We start from the raw sequence: 10,707 nt of genomic DNA, 5'->3' as shown, positions 1-10,707 counted from the left end.
AGCTTATATTTTTCTGATGAAACGAGAATAAATTTATTAATACTTGGAAATTAGAGGTATGATATCTAGCATATATCTATCTGACGGTATTCATGGTAATCAACCTCAATCAATATGGTGATTTGCTTCGTGTCGAACTGAACATTAACAAGATTAATCAGGTTGAACTGGAGTTGGTCATTACTCATGCTATCTTTGTAAGCTGATGTGCCACATTAGGCCAAGTTGCGGTATAGTGGGAATTGTTAGCTGTAAATGATCATCTTGTATTGAGTTAGTGTTCCTTATATAGTCACATTAATCCTCTGAAACATAGCAGAAATCCTCCAACTTATGTAGAGTGGAGTCATATAGTTATATACTCTTTTTAAGGTACACTTTCTTTAAGGTATTTGAACGCTCCTTGTATCTGTATGCAATCAGGTTGACTGTGCGTCTTCATCTCCAAGATAAAGCAATTTTAAATTACTTAAGATGCACTCCAATATGCAATTCACACAGGTATGTCTGTAGGTAGTACTCAGGAATTCAATAAAAATCGAGAACTAAAGTTCATAATAGAAAACTGTAAATATAAAACTTCCAATAGTATATATGCACGCTCATATTTCGAAATTATTATGGTTACAAAAGAATGGTAAAGCGGGGCAAAGGAAATTTTGCCAACTTCACTTAAAAAAATGGAATCTAAAACTCCTTAGGGGAAGTCCTACTCTGTTCAAGTATTATTGTCCTTATAGGTTTACATTGTTTCGTTTCAGACATTTTATTTTTTCATTAATTATTTCATGGAAACGCAACATGCACAGCCTATGTCACTCTCTCCTCCTCCAATTCGGAAATGATCCTACCATCCCTACCACCCTCCCCACCATTTGTTTGAGCTGCTATATCTAGGAAAGCTAGTGTTATGCCTAACTCTTTCCCTTATTACATTTATTGGTTTATTAATCCAACTATCGTGAGTCAAGCATTAAATTATGCTTTAAAATGGACAAGACTTTCCTAGTTTTAAGTGACTTGGATAGAAAGACCAAGTCAACTTATTTCACTCGAACGATTTATGACCGAGTCTCGTCATTTTCTCATTGGTCGATTCCAAAATTTTGACTAATGATTCATTAATGTGTTATGTGCTTTTTATTTTTTATTTTTTTAACCTTAGCCAAGTTCACATGATTCCTGAGTAGATTTCCAAAACTTATTGGAGCAAACCTACTATCTTTTGTAGCTAGAATGGTCCTTATCCAATCTACAAGGGGTGAAACAGGGCCGGGTTGGGTGGGGTTTTTTAAAACCCTAACCCAACCCTAGGTCCTCAAAATTCAACCCAGGCTCAACCCAACCCAACTCTGTCGGGTTCATGTTTAGGCCCAACCCTGTCGGGTTCATACCAACCCAACCCGGCCCTAATTGACCCTATCAGGGCCGGGTTGGCTTGGGTTGGCTTGGGTTGGGTTGACATTGACTCCTATAATGGTTGGATTAACCTTGATTGACATGTTTTTTCTATTCATATTGCTTATATTAAAAAAATTAATGAAAAATAAAATACTTATTGGAGCCCTAATTTCTATTATAAAGATGCAATGTTAAATATCGGGCTAGCCGGGTTGAGGCCTCAACCCTAACCCAACCCAACCCTGACCCAGGGTTGGGGTTTTTCAACCCTAACCCACCCTCAGGGTCAAAAAACTTGGTCCAAACCCTGTTCGGGCTCAGGGCGGGTTTGGGTTGTCAGGGCCAAACTTTCACCTCTACAATCTGTACTCTCATCCATTTTGTCATACTTGATGTCATGTTTTGCTTTTCCTAAAAGCATTCGTAGTAAACTTGATTCTGTTTATTTGATTTTTTGGAATGACAACCAAGTGAAGATTAGAAAGTTTCATCCTATTGGATGGTATAGAGTGTTTTCTCCAAAACACTTGGGGGGGTTGGGGCTCGGATCCTTTGAAACTCAAAGTAAAGCTCTCCTTCTCAAATTGTGGTGGCACCTTCTTCATGAAGGAGATTCACTTTGGGCCTCTGTTTTGTCCTCTAAATACTTTCCCCTTAGGTCCTCGTTCCATCCCTCCACCCTGAGGAAAAGTGATTTGTTAAGTTTGTCTCGAATTCTTGACCCGTTTTGAAGATTGACCCGATCCGACATATTTTAGTGGCGACCTGAATGAGAATTTTTCTGAGATCTGTGATGGAAGCAGAGGGGTTCGACCGGATCGATTGAAGCCATGGATCGGCCGCGACCAGATCGGTTGAAGCCATCCTCGTTCCAAATCACACACTAGAGTGGTTCGACCGAATCGACCATGACCCGATGGGTCGACCCACGATTTTGGAGTATATATAATGTATTGTTGCTTGTTGAGAAAGTCATTGTATTTTAGGGTTTTCACACATCTAGGATTTCAGGGCGAGTTTTTCCTCGCCGCTGCTAGGGTGTAATCTCTCTTCTGCATAGTGAATCATCTTCTTCTTTGCCCGAGGACGTAGCACACCACCCTGGTGTGTGAACCTCATTAAATATCTGTGTCGTATGGATCTATTGTCTCTTTTTATTATTCGTGTTTCTTGGTGTTTGATCTGACAAACTGGTATCAGAGCTCTGGGTTACTTCGACCCATGGCTTCAACGAAATACGATATTGATAGGTTTGACGGTAACATCAGTTTTAGTTTATGGCAGGTTCAAATGATGGTTGTTCTCACGCAGTAGGGTTTGAAGAAAACCCTATTGGGGAAGACGAAGAAACCTGCAACTATGTTCGATGATTATTGGAGCGATTTGGATGATAAAACTCTTTCAGCTATTCATTTGTGTCTTTCAAATGATGTTCTATAGGAAGTTCTCTCCGAGAAAACGGCTGCAGAGTTATGGGTGAAGTTAGAGAACCTTTACCTCACCAAATCCCTCGCCAATAGGTTGAGATTGAAGCAACAACTGTATACCCTTCATATGGGTGAAGGTAGTTCTATTAAATCCCATATATCTGAGTTCAATTCTATTGTTACTGACTTGAAAAGGATAGATGTTAAAATAAATGATGAAGATTTGGCTCTATTATTGTTATGTTCTCTGCCTCCATCTTATAAGCATTTTAGGGATACCATGATTTATGGTAGAGAGACAATCTGTATTGAGGATGTCAAAACGAATCTATAAAGCAAGCAAAAGATTGATGATGAGTTGACAACTACCAATAAATCTGATGGTGTTGGTTTGGTAGTTACAGGGAGAACGAATGAAAGGGGTTCAGATGGTGACAAAAAGAAGGCTAGATCAAAATCTAAGCACAAGAATTTAACCTGCAATTACTGTAAGAAAAATGGACATATTAAATCTGAATACTACAAGCTTTTAAATAAGCAGAAGGCAGGTGGTGGTGCTCAAAATCAACATAAAAGAGATGATTCTGTAGAAGCTAGTATTGCTGAAGATGAGAGTGAGTCTGATATGCTTTTGGTGACTGATGATAAAGTTAGATCACAGGATGAATGGATTCTTGACTCTGGTTGTTCCTACTATATGTATCCCAATCGTGAATGGTTCTCCACATACGAATCAGTTCGAGGTGGAGTTGTGTTGATGGGAAATAATACTTCTTGTAAGACTATTAGAATGTGAACGATCAATATCAAGATGTATGATGGCATTGTCAGAACCTTGTCCAATGTCAGGCATGTCCCTGATTTGAAGAAGAATCTCATCAGTTTAGGCACTCTTGATTCAAATGGGTGCAAGTATACAGCTGAAGGTGGAGTCATGAAGATCAGCAAGGGTGTTTTCTTATTGATGAGAGGAATCAAGGTTGGCAGTTTATATGTGTTACAGGGTACTACAGTCACTGGGTCTATTGCAGCAGCTTCATCATCTATGTCTGAATCAGATGTCACAAATTTATGGCACATGAGGTTAGGCCATACGAGTGAAAGAGGGATGGCATCATTAAGTAAAAGGGGCTTGTTGTGTGGTCAGAGTACAGGAGCAATGGAGTTCTGTGAGCATTGTGTGTTTGGGAAGCAGAAAAGAGTTAGTTTCAGTACTGCTATTCGCAGGACCAAGGGAACTTTGGACTACATTCATTTAGACCTATGGGGGCCCTCCAGGGTTGCTTCAAAGGGGGCTGGTGCAAGATACTTGCTTACTTTCATTGACGATTTCTCTAGGAAAGTTTGGGTCTATTTCTTGAAGCACAAAAATGAAGTATTTGTCACTTTCAAACAGTGGAAGAATTTGCTTGAGAAGCAGACTGGAAAACAAATTAAAAGGTTGAGAACCGATAATGGCCTAGAGTTTTGTGAAAGTGACTTTAATGAGTTCTGCAAAAATGAAGGTATTGCAAGATACCATACATGTGTTAAAACACCCCAGTAGAATGGAGTGGCGGAGCTTATGAATAGAACCTTATTAGAAAAGGTAAGGTGTATGTTATCGAATGCAGGATTGGGCAAGGAGTTCTGGGCAGAAGCAGTTAACACATCAACCTTGTTGGTGAATCGATCTCCTTGCACAACTATTAAGTGTAAGACTCCAGAAGAAGTTTGGTTAGGTAAACCTGCAGACTATTCAAATTTAAAAGTATTTGGATGTCCTGCTTATGCACATGTAAATCAAGGGAAGTTGGAACCTAGGGCTAAGAAATGCATTTTTCTTGGGTATAGATCTGGAGTGAAAAGATACAGGTTGTGGTGTTCTGATCCAAAGTCTCCAAAATTTTTATTAGCAGAGATGTTACTTTTGATGAATCTGCTATATTGCATCCTAGGAAAGAAGCTCCTATTCATTGTGATGAAGGTCAAGAAAAATCTAGAGAGAAGGTGGAGTTTGAAATTGGTGGTTCATCTTCAAACAAAGCACAATCTACTTTAGTCCATTTGCCTACTTTTACTGAAGGAGATGATGCTCAAGAGAATCAAGAAGAAGAGCGGTACAACATTGCCAAGGATAGACCAAGGAGGAATATTAGACAACCACAAAAGTATGGGCATGCTGAATTTGTTGCTTATGCATTGTCTGTTGCAGATACAATTGAAAATAGTGAGCCTGCAACATATTCTGAAGCTGTTGCTTCAATTGATTCTACAAAATGGTTGATTGCCATGAATGAGGAGATGAAATCTCTTCATAAAAATCAGACTGGGGAGCTTGTGAAGCCGAGAACATGGAAGAAAATTGTTAGTTGCAAATGGGTCTTCAAGAAGAAGGAATCTGCCTCAGGTGTTGAAGATGCTGGGTACAAGGCACGTTTGGTTGCAAAGAGCTACAGTCAAGTACAAGGAATTGATTTTAATGATGTTTTCTCACCTGTTGTTAAGCATAGTTCTATTCGTGTTCTACTTGCTTTAGTTGCTATGCATGATTTGGAGTTGGAGCAACTTGATGTGAAAACAGTATTCTTGCATGGTGAACTAGAAGAACGGATTTATATGCATCAATCTGAAGGGTTTGTTATTGAAGGTAAGGAGGACCATGTATGCTTGTTGAAGAAGTCCCTATATGGTTTAAAACAGTCTCCTAGACAGTGGTATAAAAGGTTTGATTCAGTTATGGCTAGTTTTGGATACTCCAGGTGTCAATATGACTGTTGTGTTTATTTCAGAAAGCTCTTTGATGGGTCATTCATATATTTGTTGCTTTATGTTGATGATATGTTTTTTTTTTTTGCTAGAAATCAAAATTATATTAAAATGGAGAATAAAAAAGATATAAGGGTACAGCAAGAAAAAACCAAAGCTAAAGAAAGGACCCCACCTTCGGCATTGCCATCAGCAGGGTCCTCCAAAGCTATCTACAGAATCTAAATCTTGGTTTGGAGAAAGAATCCCATCTAATCTCCTCGATAATATGAGTAGGAAATTCCTCCATGGTTCCAGATAATCCTGTTTTTGCAGCTGATTTTGCAAGGTAATCCGCAATTGGATTGGCTTCCCTGTAGCAATGAGAAATCTTCCAGGATATAGAATTGAGGTAGTGCTGTAAAGAAAGCCACTCTTGCAGGGCAAACCAAGGGAGAGACTTGCCTTGAACAGCGGTGACTACTGCCACAGAGTCAGATTCAATCCACAAGTTTGTAATCCTTTACCCATTGCATGGCGGATACCATGAAGAAAAGTCATGAATTCTGCATAGTAGTTCGTACTGATGCCAAAGAAATGCTTGAAGGAGAATATAACTTTCCCATTGGAATCTCGAATGACACCCCCTCCTGCTCGACCAGGGTTTCCCATGGAACTACCATCAATGTTTATCTTTGACCAGGCGAGTGGAGGCTTGCACCAAATGACTTCAAGAATGGAAGGAGGGTCGCCTGGAACTGCATGCAACCCTAGTTTCCTGCAGCAAAGAAGATCAGCAGTAGTCCGAATGACCCCTTTTAAGTTGAGATTAGACTCCTTGAGCGTTCTCAATATTTTCATGAATAGCAGAGAGGCATCCCTACTCTTACCACCATGCCATCGATGATTCCTTTCTTGCCAAATAGTGTCGGTCACTATAATCAAACCAGCCGCCCAAGGATCCTTTACCGACAAAATTCTTCGCTTTCGATTCCACCAGGATATCAAATCAGCAATGGAGGATTGATCCTTCCAAAGAAGACCAAAACAACTCAAGAAATTTTCCCAAAGGACTCGAGAAACACTACAATTTAAGAAGAGATGGGGCAGAGTCTCAGCATGAAGACCGCACATGATGCATTTGGAGGCTAAAGAGATGCCTTTTTTCCTAATGATATCATCAGTAGTAAGCTTCTGGTGACACAGACGCCAGCCAAAAGTTGATTGACGAGGAGAGAGGCCTTTCATCCAGACCAGCTCATGCCAAGGAACCTTGGGATTTCGGCGGCGAATATCATTCCAGGCTGAGAAAGTACTGAATTGACCAAAGGTAGAGAGGGTCCAAATACATGTATCTTTTATGTTACCTCTAGGGATATTGATAGTTGAAGCAGCGAGAAAAAAATCTTGAAGAAGAGAAGATGAAACCGTGGGGAAGTTCCACTCATTATTGTCAATAAAGGCCGCAACTGTCATGGAGGAAGATGCAAACAACTCATCTCTCAAACCTGCCCTTTGTTGAAAAGATTCAGAGTCAACCCATCTATCTTTCCAGCAATTTATGGAAACCCCATTACCCACCACCCATCGCTCTTTGCTAGAGACAAGAGACCACATTCTTCGAAGGCCTGGCCAAATGGTGGAAGATTTATACCCTTTCTTAAGCTCCCCATTTTTCTTCAAAAATCGAGCATTAATAATGCTGGACAGGGCTGATGAAGAGTGTCTTATATTCCATACCTGCTTACAGAGAAAAGCTTTATTGACATCCCTTAGACGCCTAATTCCAAGCCCTCCTTCTTGTTTAGGCTTGCAGATTGAGTCCCAACTAACTGTAACTCCTTTGGCTGTTTCAGGATCGCCACTCCAAATGAAATTCCTCATCCATCGCTCCATGATGTTCAGTAAAGAGCTAGGCCACCAGTATACAGAGAAGTTGTGGGACGGCATACCAGAAATAACAGATCGAACCAGCTCCACCCTACCAGCCATGGAGAGGAGCTTTCCTTTCCAACCAGCCATCCTTCCTTTAATTTTATCCATCACCGGGAGGAGAGGTTCACGAGTGACTCTACCCTTGAAAATTTCCACTCCCAGATATTTTGTAGGGAACTTGCAGATGGAGATTCCAAGGGTATCAGAGATGAGTTGCTTTCTATCTAGAGACATCTTCCCCAGAAAAAGTTTACTTTTGTTGAGATTGATTTGTTGACCAGAAAACTGCTGATACTTTGTAAGGAAGTCATGGAAATGTCTGACATATTTGATGGAGCCATTTAAAAAGAAGAAAATATCGTCTGCAAAGAGGAGAAAACCTGGCATTTGGACACCACGAGGACCCTTGATGGCTTGTAGTTTCTTGTCTTGAAGCATAAGGCGGATTCCCCTACACAGGACCTCCTCGGCAAGGATAAATAAAAGAGGGGAGATGGGGTCACCCTGACGCAGGCCTCGCTCAACACCAAAGAATCCAACCGGACCTCCATTGAGCAACACTAAAATTCTGGATGTACGAAGAATTTGATGCAACCAATCAATCCAAGTATCAGGGAAGCCAAACTTTTTCAAGACCTTGAAAAGAAAGCTCCAAGATACAGTGTCAAAGGCTTTCTGGATATCAATTTTTATCCCCATACCTCCACCTCTTGTACACTCAAACATGAGATTAGTTAACTCTGAAGCGAGGCTGATATTAGTCTGAATAACCTTGCCCTTCTGAAAGGCGCCTTGCTCTTCTGAAATGAGCTTAGGGAGGAGAGAAGAGAGTCTTGTAGCCATAACCTTGGACAAAATTTTACAGAAAAAATTTTGCATGCAAATCGGCCTAAACTTGTCCAGAGAAGTCGCACCTTCCATTTTCGGGATGAGAACCAAGAAGCTATTATTGATACCTTTAGGAAGGGTTCCAAAGCTGAAAAAATTCTTCACAGCACGGCAAACATCAAAACCAATTAGCTCCCAACAATGTCTGAAGAACGCACCAGAGTAATCGTCTGGGCCTGGAGAACTATCAGGGTCCAGGTCCCAAATTGCATTCTTGATCTCTTGATCATTTGGGATGGCTTCCAATCCTCTAACGTCAAGCTCGTCAAGGATATGGGGAATGCAGTCCAATAGCGATCCATGGTCAAGGGTGGGGCTGGCTTTATGGATAGCCTTATAGTACTCCTCAACATGAACAGCCAAATCATCCATGCTTGATGTAAAAGTACCATCAGTTTTTTGAAGAGAGCGAATCGAGTTCTTCACCCTTCTGATTTTCGCAGATAAGTGGAAAAATCTAGAGTTTCGGTCTCCTTGAGAGAGCCATCTATTTCTTGCTTTTTCTGCCCATAGCTTTTCATGGACAAGGAGAGCTTTCAAGTATCTGGATTTAGCATCAGCTTCCAAATTAAAAAGATGGTCATCAATACCATAGGAATCTATCTGAGATTGAATTTGCTAAAGATCATCTTTTGCAGCTTTTAATTCCGCATCTAGGTTTGGGAACACTGATCTTGCCCAGCTTCTGAGAATAGGCTTGAGGCGTTTCAGCTTAAGAGCAAGAGAAAAAATAGGATAGCCATCCACAGGTTCACTCCAGGATTTATTGACCACATCCATAAATTCCTCATGGTCCATCCAAAATCGTTGGATGCGAAAGGGGCAATTTGCAGGTTTCATCATTGAATCCGAGGTAATGCACAGGGGGGAATGGTCAGAAGAAAACCGCTGCATCACCTCCTGGGTACAGTCATGAAAGTGGTTTATCCATTCTTCATTACAAAAAGACCTGTCCAGAATTGCCAAAACATTCCCACGCTTCCTGTTATTCGTCCAAGTAAATTTATGCCCTTGAGAAGGAACTGAAATCAGGTTGCAAGCATCCACAGCCGCATTGAACTCAGACGCAGACCCAAGATTAAAGGTGCCCGGACCCTTTTTTTCGTACGAAAAAAGGGAGGCATTGAAGTCACCTGTAACTAGCCAAGGAGAGGAGCCAATTGGAGTCGCTGCAAGAGCCATCCATAGCTCTCTTCTAGAAGCTCGGAAACAACTCGCATGTACAAAAGTTATGTAAATAGAATTGTTTCTCCAATTTATACACAGTGAAATAAACTGGTCAGACATGGAAATAATAGTTGGTTTGGTGAGAGACCTCTTCCAAATGACCCATAGGTTTGGGTTTTTATCAGTGCGAATATTATGAATAAAGCATGCATCATATCCCAGTTTATTAAAAAATAAAGAAGGGAAAGCAGATACCTCCACCATTGGTTCAGCCAGACAAACCACATCAGGGTGCTTGTCTAGGAGAATATTGCTGAGAGTTGCACGACCAGCAGCCTTCTTTATCCCTCTGATATTCCAGAAGAGGGCACGCATCATAAACATTTGGAAGAGGCAATACGGTCAGACTTTCTAGTCTGCTCCACAGTGAACAATTGTTTTCCTTTTTTTTTTTGAAACTGTTTCCATGCCGTGGCATTGTTCCTTCTGGAGGGCAGCAGCATCTATGGCGCCAACTTCCGGGTAGTGGAGGGTGAGATGACCATTATCCATAGCACTTGAAGTAATGGAATTTATCACATGATCACTGTGGACAGAGAGTTGACAAGAGCCAGTAATCAGAACTGGATTAGCCGCACAACCTGGAGAAACCAGAATGCCATGTTCTGGAATTGAGTTAGTCTCAGTGGTTTGGTTCACCATATTGGGTTTGTTTGACCTGTGTAACGGGACCGAACCATCTCTGTTGCATGGGTCATCCAATCGATCTGCAATTGGATTATTCCTCAAATTGGCTGAGGAAAATCCTTCTAAAATAGGTAACTCAATAGCTAAAATCCCCTCTTGCGTATCCAAGTTTCCATACAAAGCTGGATCACAATTATGGGAGATGGTTGGCAATTTTGAATTTGAATTCTTTCCTATTGAGGGCTCGCCACCATTCCTGCCGGAAACCTCCACACCAGCCGCCCCCAAAGACGACTTCTCCACCCAAACAGCCCCAACAACACCACAAGCATCATCCTTGTCTTTGCGTGCGGCATCGGCGATGCGTTTCTCTTTACAGTTTTGGATGGTATGACCAAGTTTTTTACAAAAACCACACTTTCCCAAAGCGTCTTCATATATGATTTTTTGTTTGAACCAAAAAAGATCACCTGTT

The 10,707-nt window shown here is 41.0% G+C and overlaps 1 protein-coding gene across 1 annotated transcript; it reads right to left on the bottom strand.

Annotated features, from left to right (window-relative positions):
• Nucleotides 1-6,035: 6,035 nt before the first annotated feature.
• On the bottom strand, nt 6,036-8,750 carry LOC122088966. The gene is made up of 2 exons (XM_042658351.1): nt 7,602-8,750; nt 6,036-7,445 (listed from the first exon to the last, which is right to left on the bottom strand). Exons 1-2 carry the CDS (start codon nt 8,748-8,750, stop codon nt 6,036-6,038), a joined length of 2,559 nt encoding a protein of 852 aa, XP_042514285.1.
• Nucleotides 8,751-10,707: the final 1,957 nt, after the last annotated feature.

The sequence above is a fragment of the Macadamia integrifolia genome, chromosome 9, assembly GCF_013358625.1.
Source record: "Macadamia integrifolia cultivar HAES 741 chromosome 9, SCU_Mint_v3, whole genome shotgun sequence".
Lineage (NCBI taxonomy): Eukaryota > Viridiplantae > Streptophyta > Magnoliopsida > Proteales > Proteaceae > Macadamia > Macadamia integrifolia.
Note: the sequence above shows the minus strand (reverse complement) of the source record. Positions and strands in the feature narration are given on the sequence as shown.